Genomic DNA, 18,768 nt, shown 5'->3' on the forward strand with positions numbered 1-18,768 from the left:
CTAAAGTGTTCCAAGGACTGGGCTATGTAAATCAGTATTGAAGAAAGAAAATGTTACACTTCCTTCATGTCATTGAAAAAAAAAGGCCCCTGAAGTATAGTATTTATAAGTATTTATTTCTATAGGTGTATTTAGGGAATCAACAAGTATTTCATATGCAAGTATATGCACAATTCACAGTTTCTCTTCTGCCTTACCTCTCCTTGGCATGTCTTTTTCCTCTCCTTTTCCCCATTTCTTTCTCCTTGTGTTTTATGTTACTTCTCTTATGTTCTTCTTTGCCTGTTAGCAAGGAAGTGGGTGGCTGAGTCCCTGACAATGGGAAACCTACAGGCTAGACGGAACGAGGAGTCATGTATGGGGACTTCCCAGCAGACACAAGGCAAGTGCAAGAACTTCAGTAATCAGTGTGAGACTCTAGTGAGCTGAGTATCAGCCCTGGTGATTCAGCATTGGCAAAGGCTGGAAATGAATAGCTACAGCAACATCAGTTCAATTTGATGTGGGGTGGGAGACGGGTAGGAGAAAGCTATTTTGCTTGCCTTATTGTTCCAATCTGTAATTTACAGGGATGATAACAAGGCCCACATTTTGCGCCAGAAGATTTCCAGATCAGCTGCACAGTTATTCTTTATTCTGAATTTCTGTGAGACCTCAGGGAGCTAGAGTTCCTCTGCTCGAGGAATTCCAGCTGTGAGCATTCTTTTTACTGGTCTGCCATTTGGTCTGGTCCTATATGTCCTTCTGAGTCAGACTATGCAGTTGCATGTGGAGACAAACGTTAGGGACCCCTGTGCCTTGGATTTAAATATGTATGTTAAAATGAAAGTGGATTTGCTATATTCAATGTGATTGCAATTTCAAGCCTAGCAAATATTTTCTGTCCACTGTTAAGATTTTCTGACCCACCCATCATTGTTCAAGTATAATTTATTTTCTGATTCATTGCTGCTCTACCCAAAACACATGGGTTACTTAATGTACAGAAACTTTTATTTTTTTTTTTAAAGATCCTTGTCCTTGGTTCCACAGCTTCTGGATGTGAATAATCCATGCTAGGATGTCAGTTTGTGACAGGCAGAGAAATTGTGGCACACCTCTACTTGAATGGAAACAGCACATGAAAATGATAGGCTGTGATAATTACGCAGAAATAGCTTACAGTCTTTGGGAAAGATCTGAGGAAATAGTACAACGCTGTATTTGGCTCTGCCTCTGCTCTGATATGCCAAATTAAGTTTAGACACTAATCCTGTTTTTAAGGGTTTGAAGTAGCATGGAAATTAGAACCCAGAAAAAAGTTCTTTGAGCTAGCAGGTTAAAATCTTGCACTGTTTTGCAGGTATTATGCTCAAACAAGTATATCAAGTACCACTGCGAGTGTAGTGCCTTTGATTTGTTGCTTATTCAAGTTCTTCCATCTTGGTCTGTAGCCTGAACAACTGTGGCTTTGTCTTATAAAGGGCACAGAAAAGCTGTTCCTTAGTGCTAGCAGAGTCAGTTACTTTAGTTATTTGTTGCTCAATGTTAAAAAACAATGTTTTTTTTTTTTTTTCAGAGATTGGTATCTTTTTGGGAAGCTAGATGTTAAACATTTAGAGCATTTAAGTTAAACATTTAGAAGTGATCCTATCTGATGGCAATATGCCTTTATTATAATAGCTCATGACCAGTGCTTTCAAATAGGAAGTGTTTGTACTTTATCTGCTTAGTGCATTTCAGAGTAGGAGCAGTTTTTAATATTAAACTATGATTAAATCTGGAGGGTAGACTCAGGTGGGTTTTATTCAGATTTATTTTTGTTAGGGAAGGAATATAGGCTAGGCAGGTATGGATTTGTTTGTGATTTTGTGTGTGTGTAGTTTTTATTATTATTATTTTTTTAAATTTAAACACAGTTATAGTGACTCAAAGATTCGCAACAAATCAATATCCTGTAAAGTACTCATTTTGTATTGTATTGTGCTGTACTGTCTTGCCATAGGTATTGTAGCAGCTTGTTTTTTTGAATGAATGCCAGCCTTTCCATTTCTGACAGGGAGAGATATGCTGTACTAAGTCCTTCTGGTCTTGCTCCACATGCTAATTAGTCTGTGGCATTGTTTTCTGCTACTGATCAAGTCTCAGTATATTGTAAAATAATGATTCATCACAAAAGGAAAGAAACAGAAGGTAGGTTGCATTAAGTCCCTGCAAAGAAGCACCCATTCACCTGCCCACCCGAAGTGCATAAATGTTGCATTGCTTTGTAGGTGATGGTCACTGAGGAAATCTCCAGACAACCTTCTTGTTCCTAGATCTGACCAGGGGTCAGTAATAATGAGGTGGTCTACATAATGAAACTGGAAGAGTCTTTTTTTTTTGTGTGTTGTGCTGAACGTAGCGGAGGTAATTGCTTACTTTTGTCTTTTGTTTCTTGTCCTGAATCTTTTCATAACCAACTCAGGAGAGCAAACCTGCTTCCTTCCTGACCCCCCTTTTTGTTCCCTCCTTTTCAGAAATTTCCTAGAATGACCTGTTATGTTTCTGAAAACTTCTGTTCTGACTCATCTGGACATCATGACTGCATTCTATTTAGCACGTGTTACAGTCAGGATCTTCATCTCCTTTGATCACTTCCCAGGAGGAAAGATACTACATGGTCTTGCTGTGCTTGTTTTCTCTGTGGTCTGATCGTACAGGGCAATAATGTACATGTTCTTGTTGTATATAGCCTGTTCTTAGACGCTTTGTAGAAATCTCTCAAACAGTTGGGTCTATCCAAGGTCAAGAAAGATGAATTCTAACCAGATGAGGTTTCAAGGACTACTAAGATGATCATGTAAATGACAGGTTTGAAATAGGAGAAGGAAAGCTAAAAGAACTTTGTTTGCTTAGCTTAGGAAGTGATATAATTGCTCTCTTTAAATACAGCATCTGATAAACACACGAGAGGGAGAAATACCAAAGCCACCTGGCAGTGCTGACAGAATAATGAGGATGATGGTCTGTCCTATTAATAACTTATTTCTGTAAATTCATAGCGTTTTTCTTATCACCTGGGCAGTGGGTTCTAAAGCAGTCTTCCAAACAGAAGTTAAGAGCCAGGAAACACAGTAACTTTTAAGATTGACTTCAAATAGAACTTTCTGGGACAGCAACTGGGATGAGAGATGACCAAGGAGGTGTTTGGCAGTCCTGTTCAGGCTTATTTGTGAAGAATATCTTCCTAAATTTCCATATGTAATAATGCTGCTCTCCAGTATCTTCTTCTGTTGCTCCATCCTCGGTTATGCCATTGTTGCTTCTGCTTAGATGAAAAAAATCTCTATTTAGGAACATGTTGCTCTCATTTTTTTAAATTTTATTTTTATTTCTACTTTTTTTTTTTTTTTTTTTTTACATCTTCACCAACTTTCACTCAACCTACGAAAACTGTATTTCTGCAAATACTGATGGCAGTCACTAAATCAGGTACCAGTTGATATGAAAAGCCTTCTGTTCCTTATATAAGGAAATACTATGGAGCACTCATGTTGGGATCAGGTTAAGTGCTTCATATAGGATTTAATCAGAACTTAATTGAATTTTAAGAGGGAGAGGATGTTGGTGGTTTGAGGTTAATTGCTTTAGCCCTGCAGCCTGAATTCTTTATCTAGCTGACTTACCATATTAAAGATCTAAAGGAGGATTTGAGGATTGACAAGCCAGAGAACTACATTGAAGGGATCTTGCAATTCAATTTCCTGCATGCCTAACACCCATTCTGTCTCAAGCTGTCCTAAAGAAGCAAGCTCAGGCAAATGCTGTGTGCCAGCACAGTTCTTATACAGATAACCTCCTGCTCTGAAACAGCATGTTTCCTCTAGGTGTGAATACGTGGTTTCAGGGGTTCACGGATAAATTGTGCAACCTGTGTAAATTCACTTACTTGGATTAAAGAAGGTAGGCTAGAACAAGCATCTGCAGTGGTGAAAGTGAGTGGTATAACCAGAACAAATAGCTCCCTCAAAATTCAGGTGGAGTTTGATTATCTGACTGGAATCTTTTTTTTTTTTTTTTTTTTTTTCTTCTGTCCTAGAACTGGTTCAGGAATGGACTTCTGTATGCCACGCTGTCCTTGTCTATCAGTGTTTCACTTGTGCCTAAATCTTCATCAGTTCTGGTTTAGTTCAGGGCTAAGTAGTCTAATGGTGAGGATGGAGCAGGGCAGCAGAACAACTCCACCGACCTGCGGAAATGGAGCCTGTGCTAGTCGAGGAGGTGGTAGCATTGGGAGGGAAAGCAGCAGCCTGGACACTTTCTAGATAAATCCCCCTTTGTAGCTAAATGGATTGCCAAAACAATCCTTGTGTTGATGAGGCTTTGCAAGCCAGGCTACTGGAGCTAATAACTGTGTGCTGTTAGCACACAGCATTCCCTTCTCTTCACGCTTCATTTATGCTTTTATCCTAGTAAGGGGAGATATTGCAGCCAATGTGCAAAAAAGAGACTACATCAGAAATGACCTTTTCCTCCTATTGCTTATATCCTTGCAGGTAAATCTGTTTAATCTGCTTTGTTTTTCCCTGTCAGTATATTTCAGTTCAGTTTCATTTGTGTTCTACATCACTTCCTTTTTTTTTTTTTTTTTTTTTTTTGGCAGGGAGGGGGGAGGTCTGCAAGGGGAAAAGCTAGTGATTACCTTCTTGAGCTTCTGAAATCGGATTGTCCTGGTGAGTTTGAGAACTGACCTGTGCACCTTTCAATAGTCTGAGCTTCTGGTATACTGCATTTCAAATGCTGCCAACTTGGCAAAGTCCTCCATGTGCAGTGTAGAGAGAAAACATGACAACCTGTGTTTGACAGCCTGTATTCTTCCAAGACTTAGGGTTCTTTGAATTCATGTTTGTAACTATTATTTTGTTGTTTGTTTAGCAAGCTATGGTTTGCCTGGATTTACAGTAGAGCACTGGGAATCCTCTGGGATGTTCTCCGGGATGTTCTTTTTAGTGAGCTGCCTTGCTGCTTTTTTTTTTTGTCTTTCTCTTAGAAAAGCCTTTGTACTACGGGTAGAAAAACTTCTTATTTATTTAAATTCAGTGGAGGATGTCTAAAGTTTTGTTTAAGAACAGCTCTTTGTTTTTAAGGAACCTGATGCCATGATGTATCCCCTCTTCTAAATTCCATCATTGGGAGATCTTGAATTTTGGCTAACTACTCAGGCTGAAAGGAATACTAGTAGTATAAAATTTCTTCACTGTGAAATGGCCAGCATTAGGAAAACCATGCATTACCTTTAGCTGCAAACAATGCTGTTGGTTACTGTGAAGAACCTCATAGCGCAGTTTTTCAACACTGTTTCAGAAACCCTTGGTTAAATCCAGCTCAGATGAATTCCTAGACAGGGGTGTCTGAAGTAGTATTGAACATGACTGGGCCTGGATAAGACTTTTTGTTAAATCGTATGTTGCTGCACTGGTGACTTCATCCGTAAGTGATTTCATCTGCAAGCAAGCAGTGAGCAATTCTTTTAACACAGAATTAGTTCACAGCTGTTAATGCCAGAGAATATGGCCATGATGGCATAGTAAAGGATATTGGCTAACATATAGTAATCCTTGCATCCACTCTATCCAGTTTGCTGGCATGGAGCTGAAGTGAACCATACCTTTTATCATATTTCAAACCTCAAAGCAATGGATGTTGCTAGTCTTTGTCCTCTGTCTTCTATGCTGTTTGCTCCGTGCTGTATTGGCCTTGCTTTCCTTTGCATGTTTTACGCATACAAAAGCCTTTGCAGTCAAGGACTTTGCAAAACACTTTTCTCATTTCACAAATAAAAAAGGATAAAATGTGGGCATACAGTAGCATCAATAATGCTTATAAAGCTTGATGGTGAACCACTAGTCACAGCACAGAAGAAAGACCCTAAGAAAACTGCCCATTTTATTACCTCCTTTTGCCTGCAGAACAGGTGTCTCTAATGGATTAACTAGGTAAAGTTAACTCCACTGGATTTTCGTCTCTCTGTGGATGTGTGGGGTATTATGGGAGCAGAGCTTTAGTTCGAGTATCTGGTACAGATTGGCTGCTTGCAGGATGCCAAATGTTCTAGATACCCAAACTCAAGCTCTAGCAACTTTCTGCTCATTCAAGTGAAAATCTTAGTTACTTGCTCTTTGTTGTCACTGCTTTCTTTGCAGGTTTAAAGAGATCCCTGCCCAGCCCATCAAAAGAGCAAACCACTTTGCCCACTTTGCAATGCATTTCGCCCTTACTGAAGACAGTAGAGGAGACCCCCCAGCCCATCCCAGCAAAGGTCAAAGGACATATTCCTGAATGGATAAATGGCAATCTGCTGAGGAATGGTCCTGGGAGATTTGAGTTTGGCGAGGAGAAGTAAGTCTGGGTTTGGTGAATTTGTCAAATGATTCTGGCCTGAGCATTAGCTAAACCTAAAGGGGACCCACCCAAATGGCTTGCTACTGCTCTGGGGCACCTTGTAATTTCTTTTGAAATCAGGCGAGGGGGAAATGCTTGTGTTATCATTCTTTTAAGAACGGCTGCTCCTTCATCTAGAAACTCTTAGCGGGCTCTCTGAAATAGCTGTGTGGTTAACTTACTAAGGGTGGAGAAGCTGAGTCACAGAGAGGCTGTGTCCTACTCAGAATGGTATAATGAGGTAACAGGGCTGGGGATTAAAACATACACACTCCCAGTCCTTTGTCATTAACAAAAGTCCATCCCGCGAGCACTCTGAAACCCAGGGCGCAACTTCTAAATTGATTGTGCCGAATTCTGTGAGTTGCTTTAGAAGCAAGTCCATCTCACTTTAAAAACAAGATATCAAAACATTTTAAGAAGGCAACCCCTTCCTTTGGCTTGGGATCTGCCATTCTAGGAAATGGATGAATTCTTCCCGCAAAGCTAATGGCAGTAACTAGCCAAAGGTGATCATACAACCAAGCCATTCTGTGGTTGATTTTGTGATTGATATTATTTCTGGAGATTTCTTTAACAAAACAAAACCACATATTTCCAGATATTTCTTTAAGTCTCACAGATTTCTCGTATTGGAGAGAATGACATCATGCCAACAGCTGAGAAGTTCCTTGTGCGATTGGGCTTTCAGTAATATTTTCTGTTCTTGTTGTGCAGTAATGCACAATTTCTTTTCCTTTTGCAGAAGTCTTCAAAGTGGCTGGTTTACTAGTATAAATTATTTCCCCCATACTTCGCATTTTCAGAAATTCCTAAGGTCCGTTTTCAGATGTGATACAGGGAGCCCCAATCTCTCTGAAATTCAGTGCTTAACTTCAGGACCCTCACCCACAAATACATTTTATTTGTTTCACTCAGTTGAGGCTCATCACAAGGCTGTATGTGTTTATTTGTTTGTGGGCTCTGGACATGAGTTTGTCACAGCTGATAATAAAGCAAGAGGGAACAGTGTAGCAGCCCATAACGTAGCGTCCAACTCTTGTTCTCCTATTTATGTCTGCTTGTAGATATAACCACTGGTTTGATGGCATGGCCCTGCTGCACCAGTTCCAGCTGAGGAATGGCACAGTGACATACCGGAGCAAGTTTCTGCAGAGCAATTCGTACCTCACTAACAGGCAGCACAACCGCATCGTGGTCTCAGAATTTGGGACACTGGCAATGCCAGACCCATGCAAGAGTGTGTTTGAGCGCTTCATGTCACGCTTCGATACGCCAAGTAAGAGGGTTTCTAAGAAATGTGAAATGTTCTAAGACTTTCTTGGGGAGCTCATGGTTTGGTTTAAGGAGCTGTGAGGAAGTCTGGTGGAGGCCTATTCTGAGCCCATATTTTTCTTAGAATATGGTCTCTTGGAACAGTAACTACTACAACTCGGTGTCTGATGTAGCTGGGAGATGTACATTCAGCTTAGTGTTTTAGTGACACTCTGTCTCACTTGCTTCCAGAGTTTGTTGTAAATAGCCAACAGAATTGTTTCCAAGGAACACCCTGTACAGGTCTGATAATGAGCATTACAACCTGCCATTCTCCCTGAGACACAGCTTTGCCCTTAAAACACCTTGCCTTGCTAAGCTTGTAGGTTAAGTGGGCTAATCCTTCCCTTCCTGTACTAAGGTGTAGGAGATGATAGAAGTTAGGGTAAGAGAGTGTTTTGCACAGGAATGGAAGTACCATTGCCTACAGACTCCTGCATAAATTAGGAAAGAAATAGGCTTAATTTAAACCCAAGTGTCTTCCACTAAAACCAGAACGGACCTAAAGTGTGCAACTTGTTGCATGTGTCTGTGACAACCTTCTGCTTCTTATCTTCCTGTGGTGAAGGATCTTGTTCTGACCTGTCCTATGGGCTTTTCTCAAGGCAGCTTTGGGCTCTTTGTTCTCTGTACACACAGTGCTCAATCAGGGGAATCTTTTTTTCCTTGGCTTTTCTCAGCCACCTGGCTAGTGGGTCTCAGTCTCCCGTAGGAGTAGCAAGAACAGCTCTAACTGCTGTGTGTGTGTAGCTCTCAAGGGGCATCGCCCTGACTCCATTTCAGAGAATGGGGAAGAGATAGCAGTCTCTTCCCAAGTCCTGTCATGCAAACAGCATCCTTGCCATCCCCTTAGCCCACGTTGTAGCCTCAAGTCTCGCCTCTTGTTTTTAATGGTGTAAATCAAACATGGGACTCCTCATATGGCTGTCCGAGGAGAAAATTTTGTCTGGGGAGGAAGAGAGATATGAAGAAATAAGTCAGAAGCAAAGGGCGTATGAAAGTATGAAGGTTATGCTGGCTTCATTGGAGTCATTTCCACACTTCCCTTACTAGAATGTTAACGTTTGTGTGTATTTGAAGAAGGCAAATTAAAATGTGGTAAGTGAAATATGAAAAAGAAATTGAGCCTCCTACTTGAAGGTAACACAGTTTTGTCTGTGTTGCTCCTTGACAACATCTGAACAATGCATTTGGTGCAGATGTGAGAAACAAAACCTGTTTAAGCCTCTAGGAGGTTAGTGGAATTACACGTCTTCCCAGAATGCATAAAGTGAACAGCTCAGTTTCTTTGTTTGGGTCCAACTCGAGCTCTTTTGCAGGTTTCCAGATCCCGTAAGAAGCAACACAAGAATCTCACCCTGGAGCCCTGTTGTGCACATAAACAGTGCGACCTTAACTGGCAATACTGACAAGGCTTAAGCATCCAAATTTAATTGCTGTTGAGATACATAAAACTCTCTTCTGGGTAGAAAAGCCTTCCACAACTGCAGATACACAGTTAAGAGGTCAATTCAAAAAACTTACACTTCATAGCTTTTTAAATCAGTGCTAGTATATTCTTTAAATTATATTATTAATGATGTTACTATCACTGACCTGTCTCATCAACAACCTGAGTCCTTGCTTTTTTGTGTTACTGTTGAGTACATGGAACTTTGTGTGGGGTCTTTCAGTGAAAGATGCTTTAACTTCCCCAGCAACTGTTTCTCAAGATTTCTGCTGATGCAATCAATTCCCTTTAGTTCCAGGAAACAACACACCATGAGTAGGTTATTGGTATCTAGCACTGAGCTGAGAAAGATGTGCAGCAAGTGCTAGTCCTCGTCCTTTTGTCCTGAACTCACTTGTTCAGAGAATTTCTTGAGTATCTTTGTAGATTAGGGAGATATCTCTGATCAACCACAGGGGGATCAGTGTCACTGCAAATAGGTTTCTTTGTCTAAACATGTCCAACTTGATATGATGTAATGTAAGCTTAAACAGAGCTTGGGTTTTGTTTCAGAGCCAAGTGACAATGCCAGTGTGAGCTACGTTGTGTACAAAGGAGACTACTACGTCAGCAGTGAGAACACCTTCATGTACAAAGTGGACCCAGAAACACTTGAAACAAAGGAAAAGGTGTGGGCAGGTGGGCTAAGGGGGTGGGCTTGTGGTACAGAAGAACCAGATCGCAAACCAAATGATCAATGCAGCTGTAAGGCATAGTCAGAAGCATCTCTGCCTTGTGTGCTTGAGTCCCTGAGAAATCTACCTAGCAGCAAGGCAGCTCTCACTCAGTCACTGCCCACTGCAGCAGACCAGGGCAGAGACAGATGTAGACTCATTTCCGTTTGGCCTTTTTCCACCGAGCTTGCTGCTTGTCTGGACTTGCCTGTACTTGTCTGTGCGTGAAGAATAGAAGTGCATACCGGAAGAAGTTAACATCACTGATCTCAGATCTCTATTCTTCAACTGCCGCTTCAGTCTTCCCATCTGTTCCCTTTATCTCTTCACACACCCCCAGCTCTAAACACTACAGACCTGCAAAGTCTTGCCTAAAACCTCATTGTTACAATGGGGTGGTGAAGCCAATGTGAAGTCCAAGTGTAGCTGCCACTTTGCTTTTGCCCATGCTGGCAAAAGAACCAAAAGTCAGAGCAGAAGTCTTCCCATATGTCCTCTGCACTGCCTCACAGGAGCGTGGCTGTCTTTGAGGGCGGAGCATGGCTTGTGAGATGGCAGGGTGAGCTATGCATCCCCCTGCAGGCTCCTTTAAAGGGGGTATGGATGTTTGCTGGGCTGGCTCACTGGGCGAAGGACTGAAGAAGGATTTTGCCCTTCTTGAGTATTAACTGCCCTCCCTGTACGTTACTGTGGACTGTTTAATATCATAAGATAGCAGTCTCAGCACACCCTCGGGTCTCGAGGGAGGCATTCCAGCAGTCCCTAGCTCTCTACAGGACCTGTTGTGAACCATGAAGGTGCTCTGTTTATGAGGTATTGCATGCTACTTGCATGTTGAAATTGAGAGTTTGATTTGCTGTTTTCTGTTTCGTAAAACCACAATTTAGTGATGAGAAGATGTGTAGGCATTTTTAGTTTGAATGTTCAGCTCTGTTCAGCCAACCTGTCACTTGAAGAAAAAAAATCCCCTTAAGCTGCTTTTTAGATGTAGACTGGCATTTTTGGGCTAAATGCAGGAATGGAAGGGATGACTTCACATTTAAAATCTCCGATTCGAGATGCCTTAAAAGGGTGTGGTTTTGTGATCTTCTGGTGGCTTGGTATTCAAAAGCAGCAGATCTTCCATGCCTTAATGTTTCAATGCATGTGTCGATCCCCCTCCTGCTTTTTTTCTTCAGACTTCCCTACAAGCACATCCTCTCTTCTGTCTGAGTCCAAACCACAGCCCAGCCCAGGAAGGGAAAGTACTTTTTTTGTGTGTGTGTGTGAGGAGAGTGAACAATGACTATTGATTAGCTATGTATGCTTTAAAAAAAATATTTTTTTTTTTTTTTTTTTGGGGGGGGGGGGTGGGGGGGGTGGGCAGTGACTGTCTCTTTTTGCATGTCTGCAGTGCTTATTACATGGGGTCCTAGCTAAAATGCTTCTGTGGACAATATTCCCACAACGTCAGCATTTCTGGCCATAGTAATGTCCCTGTCTCCCAGGGAAATGGCTACTGCTATTAGTCCCATTTTACTGGCAGGTTGAATGCACCAAGAAACATGGTTAATTTTCAGGGATTCAGGAAGATTTCAGGCACAAAAAGGGCTTAAATTCAGATCTCACAGTAGGGCCATAGTCATTAAGCTATTCTTCCTCAGTCTTCATCAAAACTAATGTTTAGAAATTGTGGCTTGCTAGAGAGCAACTGGAAACATGCACTGACTGAAAATCTCTGGGATTTGCAGGTAGACTGGAGCAAATTCATTGCAGTGAATGGGGCCACTGCTCATCCTCATTATGCATCTGATGGGACGACATACAACATGGGCAATTCCTATGGGAAACATGGTAAGATTGGATCTGACCAGGTCTGGCCAGTGGGCAGGCAGGACAGGCTGCTCCCTGCTGCTTCAAGGAGCAGTTATTGAAGAAGCTTCAGTGTCTAGAGATCTTGAAACTGCTGTTTTTCTTTGCATCAAAATGACGGCAAATCAGGTTAGTTCTAATTTCAGGTTGTCAGCCTGCCCCAGAAAAATGTCTTCTCCCAACAAGTAGTTTCAGATGCTTCTGACTCTGGTCTGTGAATATCCAATGGATTCCCCACTTTTTCTGCCAAGGTTTTATGGAAAATAGGAGAATGATATTTGGAGTCCCATTCAGTGTTGAAGCTTCATTGAAAGAATTTTGCCATTAGACACATTTTCCACTTACATTAACTGGCTTTTGATAAGCATGATAACAGTGTATACAGGAAAGAAAATGGAAGTTATTACAGTGACTTGGATATCACACAGTGAACCTGAATTATCTGGCATAGATTTTCTTCTCAAATCCAGGAGCATTACACCAAGTTGGGATCTAGTTACATCTACATGGTTGCTCAGAGCTGGCAGGCACTGCTGAAGGCCCTCTTGTTCAGGTGTCTGAGGCCTATGAAGACAGCCACTGCTGTTTATTATTATACCTCAAGCCAGTTCCAATTCACTGAGCAGTTGCCCAGTTTTGTTTTTCATTCTTGCTGTTTTCATTTCCTTTTGGCTTTAGCAGCATCTGGCTTTATAGCACATGCTGTTTTCAGCTGGAGAGACTAAACCTTAGATGATTATTCAGATATGCCCTTTATAGCTTCCCACATGCTCATATTTAGTAAATGAGCTTCAGTCATCGCCAGAGCTCAAAGTTTTCATCTGCTTTGGTATATAATCTATGAATTTGGTTTCTTCCTGATGCTTTTATTTATTTAGGATACTCTGAGTTAAAATGAGGAATTCATTGCAAACAGAAAAATTAGATGGCAGTTAACCAGGCTGAGAAGACCCTTTAAAATCTTTTTGTGGTAGTCATCCTCTGTTGGTTGTTTTATTGACTTGCTAAATGTTTTGTTGTTGTTTGTTCATTTGTTTTCTGTTTAGTTTACCCATGACTGTGGTTCCTAGTACACCAGGGAAACAGAAAGGAACAGAATCTGACTTTAGTTTCATGAATGTGGACAGTCTCACATCTCAGTGGTGTTGAATACCTGTTCTTCTTTCCAGGGACAAGGTATAATATCATTGAGATCCCTCCACAAAAGTCAAACTGCAGTGACACGTTAGAGGGAGCAAAAGTGCTGTGCTCCATTGCTCCAATGGATAAGATGAAACCCTCCTACTATCACAGCTTTGGTAAGAATGTCTCTTATGCTATGGATTTTGCCTACTGTGAAGCAGAAGGGGCTGTTTGCTGCCCTCTGCCCCTGGATTCCAATTTTTTGCCTCATTTGCCAAATGCTCTGATGGTACTTCCTTTGCTCCCTTTTCAGGGATGAGCGAAAATTATATCATTTTTATTGAGCAACCCATCAAGCTGAATCTGATGCGGATTATCACTTCCAAATTCCGTGGGAAGCCCATTTCCGAAGGGATAAACTGGGAGCCTCAGCACAATACTCGCTTCCATGTGGTGAATAAGCACACTGGGGAGGTAGGTGTCTCTGTCGTGTTTCCAGCAGCTCTGCAACGGTAGCTGGAATTTTAGATCTCAAAAGAAGAGTGCTGGGTAGCAGCCCCAGAGAGCTTTATGAATCAATGCAGAAGTTACTGGAGTATAGGCTTTGAAAGCACAGGTGCTGGTTTCTTAGAAATGGCGTGACTTCATGTGTTTTCTGCTCTATTGATTCATCTTTTTGCCAGCCCTAAAATAACAGGCAAAAATAAGAAATTTGGGGTTACTATAGAGTACTGTTGCATGTAACAGGGTCAGGCAGAGCTTGGGAATGATGTCTATAGCATCATTCATGGATGGATGGAGCACACATGGACCCATGACAGCAAGGAATCTATTCTGGGCTGCTTTGAATTGGCTTTTCTTCATCAGCACCTGCCTACTTCCTGGCTTAAAGCAGCCATTCCATAGCAACTCAAGGGCATAAGACAACAGTAAGGAATAAGTGGGAATGAAATGAGAGCAAGAAGAGCAAGTCTCTGAATCTTGTCTCCAGTATTTAGAGAAGAAAAGCCAGTCTCTCTTATTATGGTCACTGTAGGTGCTGCCAGGACAGTGGTATAGTAAACCCTTTGCTACTTTCCATCAAATCAATGCCTTTGAAGATCATGGTTGTGTGGTCCTTGACCTGTGCTGCCAGGATGATGGAAAAACTCTGGCTACCTACAAGCTTCAGAACATGCGGAGGAGTGGTGTAGATCTATATCAGGTAAGATCTCTGCATTAGGTAAGAGCTCTGCATTTGTGTTGCTTAGGATCTGCTAGGGCCTGATGCTCATGGAGTTATTTTTCTGAGCAAAATTCATGTTGGTAGAATGGAGAACATTACAGGGAGACCACAAGGCAGAGGACTAGGCAAAGGAACTATGACTATATGGAAAAACTGAAACTATGGTCTATTGATATGTTGGTATTTTTCTTTCCTTTTAAATCTCTTAGCAGATAATCTCTATGGAGCATTTCCTTGAAACTTCTACAGACTGGCGTGTGATATAGATCTCCACCAGGCCGGCAGAATGTGCTTTTCTTTTAAAAATTCATTTTTAATGATACTCATTTTCCATATCCCCATGTAATAAAAGGAAATACTTTTCCCCCTAAAAAAGTGTGCAAAATGAAATTTTGCCCTACATTTATACGGAAAAAACAAAAACACTCCCCCCACCCCCCCAAAAAAAAAGAAAAAAAAAGCCCTGTTATTTAGAGGCATTACTTCATAAACCCAACCTTTATTATGTAAATCACAAAGCACAGATATTCAGGAAATCCCTATGTTCTACGTTCGCTTAACAACAGCATGTACCCACAAATAACCTACTATACCCAGCTCTGTCAAAAGTACTATATAATACCATAAAAGAGGCATTATTTTACATAGGTCATACATGGGGAAAAATGGGGTTGTCTTGAGTTTCTTGTACTGCAAATGTGTTTACTGGAAACCCACCCATTGGTGGGTGAAGAGCAAACATTTCTGCAACATGTTCAGACAAATCAGAACTTCCTCTATGGTCTGAGCTGACTGAAAGCAATTCAGTTCTGATCTTAAAAGTGTACAGCTGTGTCCCTGAAGGGATGTTTTGCTTTGCTTTGTTTTTGTTGTTGTTGCTTTTTTTTTTCATTTTTTTCATTTTTTTTTTTTTTCTGGTTTGTTTGTTTTGTTCTTTCCCAAGATGCAATGAAAATTAATTCAAGTACAGCATAGTGTTGATATGGGCATTTGTTCTGCAAAAAGATTCTAGCATTTTTTCAGCCTTCTCTGAGCTCAGAAGAGATGTAATCTGATGTTTGAAGGAGTCCATATGTCAACATTAGATGCTCCAATACCCATGTTATTTAACTGACAAGTAGCTTAGCCATTAAAGTGTACACAGATACGAGTGTAACTCATCTCAAAATCAAATCTTAAAATTACCCTACACCCAAAGGCTAAGGCGTGCCTGAGCATGTTTGTCTATTTTCCCCAAATCATGTTCAGTGCTTTTGTTTGCTGACTAGCTCATATTCTGTTCAGCAGAGTTCCTCAGCCAATCAGCTTTCTGTGGCTGCCTGAAACACTAAAGATTTGAACATAGGGTTTCCAAATTAACATATGAAGTTTCACATCCAACTGGTGAATTACAAGTTGGAGTAACTGAAAAACATCAACACAGAATCCCTGCCCAATGACCCTCTCAGTGAAGAACCTTTTCCTCATATCCAGTCTAAACCTCCCCTGATGCACCTTCATACAGTTCCCTCTTATCTCTTCTGTTGTCTACCAGTGCCTCTAATGTCTTCTGTTCTCTGCTGTGTTGTCGTCTTACAGAGATCTGAGACAGTCAAGCAGTTTTCCTCCTGAGGTTCATACACCTATGAAGTGCTCCTTCCTTGAGTGACTCATATTATTTAAAATAATGTGGAAGCTTCTCAGTGCTTTGACTGGCATCAAGCTTCCAAAGGACTCACACTTTGTGCTCTGTGCTCCCACAAAGCGGGATCAGCATGGGGCTGTGGAATATGAGTTTCCAGCAGGGGTATTCCCTTGGTATGCTCAGTGCTGCTGAGCATTTTTATGTAATCCCCATTAGTTCATGACCTTGGCTGGGCAAGAAGGGCATAAGTCACACAACCCAGTGGGATGCATATGGACAGGCTCTAAAAAGGTTCAGTGTATGTCTGTTCTAGCTGAATAAAACAGAGTGCATCATATCTTCCAGGCCTGTATCTGGAGAATAACTGGGTGATTTCCATACCCAGTTGTGAAAGCAATGATGACTCTTGTTTTCTTTCTGTGCCTTTTTGTGTTCTACTGTAAAGTACTGCAACAAACGGAGTCCTTGCCAGAACCAGGTAAAACATTTAATAGAAGGAAAAGATTTTAGGGGTTGATGTATGTCCAAAACTTCAGGTTTGCTCCAAAAAGGGGCACTTGGTCCAAAATGGCACTTTCCTCTTCTCATCACTGTAACTTTCTGGCTTTGTAATAGGTTTATAATTCAGTCGCACGAACTTTCCCCCGTCGCTTTGTTCTCCCACTGAATATGAGTTCAGATGCTCCTGTGGGGAAGAATCTGAACCCTTTGCCTTATACACTGGCAAAGGCTGTGAAAGATGCGGATGGCAAGGTATGTATTAGACTTGCAAAACTGCATTTATAGCTGTAGTGAGATTGCAGTTACCCTGTGCTTTTATCTTCTCGGAACTTATCCACCAAGCAAGATTTTTTTCATTACTAAGCTGGGGCTTGGTGTTTTAATACAAACCCTACCACATCGCCTTAAATGACAGAGCAAGGACAGACTGTGGTTTACCAAAAGTGCCCAAGTGGGTTACAGGCCTTTATGACAAGTGGGTGAATGTGAAGTTCTTCATTGACAAAATCCCCTGTGCTGTCACCTGAGCACAGAACTGTTCTTTGCTTTTAGCTTTGAACGGTCCTATAGTGTGGCTTTAGGTGGTATACAACATGTGTTGTCCGCTCTGAGTGGAGTGGTCTGTCTGTGTACTTTGTACATCACATTACTGAGTGCTGGAGCCGGGTTTTTCCTCAGCCAGGGGCGCAGGACTACATGGACTCACTCCAGTTTCAGTTTTTTACATTAAACTGACCTTGAAGTTTCCACTGCCTGTGAAGATGAGTCAATTCTTTGAATGAAACAGATAAGGGAGGTAGATTTGGTGTTCCTACCTGCTTCTTTGCAATGTCAGGCTCTTCAAACATTTTTTCTCTGCAACAGCTGTGCAGTGGGTTGTTGGGACCAGTCAGCTCTTCTGCCCAGTCAAAGCTAAACTGATGCTCCTGTAATGCATACTTCTTCTAGGTCTGGTGCACGCATGAGAATCTCCACCCCGAGGGTTTTGAAAACTTTGGGGGTTTGGAGTTCCCCCAGATTAATTACTCTCAGTACAGTGGTAAGAAGTACCGTTATTTCTATGGATGTGGTTTTCGGCATTTCATTGGAGATTCCTTGATGAAGGTTGACGTGGAGACCAAGAATTTCAAGGTGAGGTGAACTAAGCTTCTCTCTTCTCAGCACCAGGAGTCATTCCCCTGAACTGGCCTACAAGTTCTGTCATTTACCAGGCATTGTGTTCTTCAGTGCTTTTTTTTTTTTTTTTTTTTTTCCGTATGAGTTTGCAATGATGTTCCTGATTTCATCTCGTAGCACACTTACCAAACAGAAGATATCACTCCAGGTCTCTAGATAGATGAGGAAACAGGAAGGGTTGTGTAAAATATGTCTCTCTCTTCCAGGCCGGAACAGTTATCTCTTACCAGATAGCATAGAAAATACCCACATAACGTAGGCTGTTGGAGGTACCAAGGCATTTTGCCAGGACACCTGTAACACTGGTAACAAACAAGGTTTAGCATATCCCCACCTGCAAGCACAAGCTGGGATTTATGCTGTCTCTCCCATAAACAGGGAAATAATGATCTCCAAAGCTTTTAAGCTGTTAATCTGAGACTTTCCCAGGGCCTAGAGGAATTTAGGAATCCTCAAAAAGAGATGCCCTATTTTTAATCGTTCTGCTCTGGATACTCATTTTGCAGTAAGAGTGCCCTCCTTCCACCCAGCACTGGGTGCTGTGGCTCTGTCTGCAATAAGAGCAGAAGCTATGCCATCAGGTGGTGATACTGATAGATCTCCATGCTGCCTGGGCCCAGTGTGAGCTATACTAGGGAGGTGAGAAGCTGGCTGTGCCAGCTAGGATGGTGAGGTTTTCTGAGCCTGTACCCGTGCCAGTGCGAGCTGTTGGATGAAACGAGCAATGGGAACCCTTTTCACTGCCTGTTTGCACAGTGCCTTGCACAATGGATGTGCTGTCACAACGCTGCCATCGTTATAGTAGTGGAACCAAAAGAATGACTTGAAAGGTTGAACTGTAGGTTCCTTGGGGCATGGAGTACGCCTGGGTAACTCTGTGGGGAGCACTGTAACTTGTAACTCTGCTAACTGTAGTAGACAAATTTTAATGAAATGAAACGTCCCTATGTTACTGCACTTGCTAGATTTGGCAGGAGGAAGGATCCTACCCATCAGAGCCTGTGTTTGTGCCAGTGCCTAATGCCACTGCAGAAGACAATGGAGTCATCCTGTCTGTTGTGATCTCCCCCGATGAGGTAACTTACTCCTACTAGTTCATCAAAGCCACATCGTATTAGGTATGTTTTCTAAACCACACACACACAAATGATATAAGGCTCCCTGGCAGATAGTTCTAGCACTGTGCTACATGGTGTATACTTCTGCAACTGTCAAGCACAGCTAGATAAACTTCAAGTAGGAACATCAATGTTTCTTGGGTGACCTCTGTGATTCTTGGTGATCCTGGCTAACTGTCTGAGGGGTTTAGTTGGTGAGGTCTGGTTGTGCCTGGTTGTATGTTTGGGCTCCTTTGTGTTTGACAGATGTAGTGCATTGGACTGTGGGATGA

The 18,768-nt window shown here is 41.8% G+C and overlaps 1 protein-coding gene across 5 annotated transcripts in view; it reads left to right on the forward strand.

The window, feature by feature from the left end:
* The window catches only part of BCO2 (beta-carotene oxygenase 2), a 44,188-nt gene that overhangs the window by 24,715 nt on the left and 705 nt on the right, over window positions 1-18,768 (forward strand). For 4 of the 5 annotated variants that reach the window (XM_068659331.1, XM_068659334.1, XM_068659333.1 and 1 more), the window contains 10 exons: window positions 6,165-6,360; window positions 7,470-7,681; window positions 9,719-9,834; window positions 11,610-11,712; window positions 12,900-13,028; window positions 13,166-13,326; window positions 13,889-14,056; window positions 16,317-16,454; window positions 17,151-17,333; window positions 18,344-18,454. In XM_068659331.1, the coding sequence (XP_068515432.1) occupies window positions 6,165-6,360; window positions 7,470-7,681; window positions 9,719-9,834; window positions 11,610-11,712; window positions 12,900-13,028; window positions 13,166-13,326; window positions 13,889-14,056; window positions 16,317-16,454; window positions 17,151-17,333; window positions 18,344-18,454 (1,517 nt within the window). Of the gene's footprint in view, window positions 1-289; window positions 383-6,164; window positions 6,361-7,469; window positions 7,682-9,718; window positions 9,835-11,609; window positions 11,713-12,899; window positions 13,029-13,165; window positions 13,327-13,888; window positions 14,057-16,316; window positions 16,455-17,150; window positions 17,334-18,343; window positions 18,455-18,768 lie in introns of all 5 variants that reach the window. The other variant, XM_068659330.1, reaches the window with a different exon arrangement.

Source organism: Anas acuta, chromosome 23 (genome assembly GCF_963932015.1).
Source record: "Anas acuta chromosome 23, bAnaAcu1.1, whole genome shotgun sequence".
Lineage (NCBI taxonomy): Eukaryota > Metazoa > Chordata > Aves > Anseriformes > Anatidae > Anas > Anas acuta.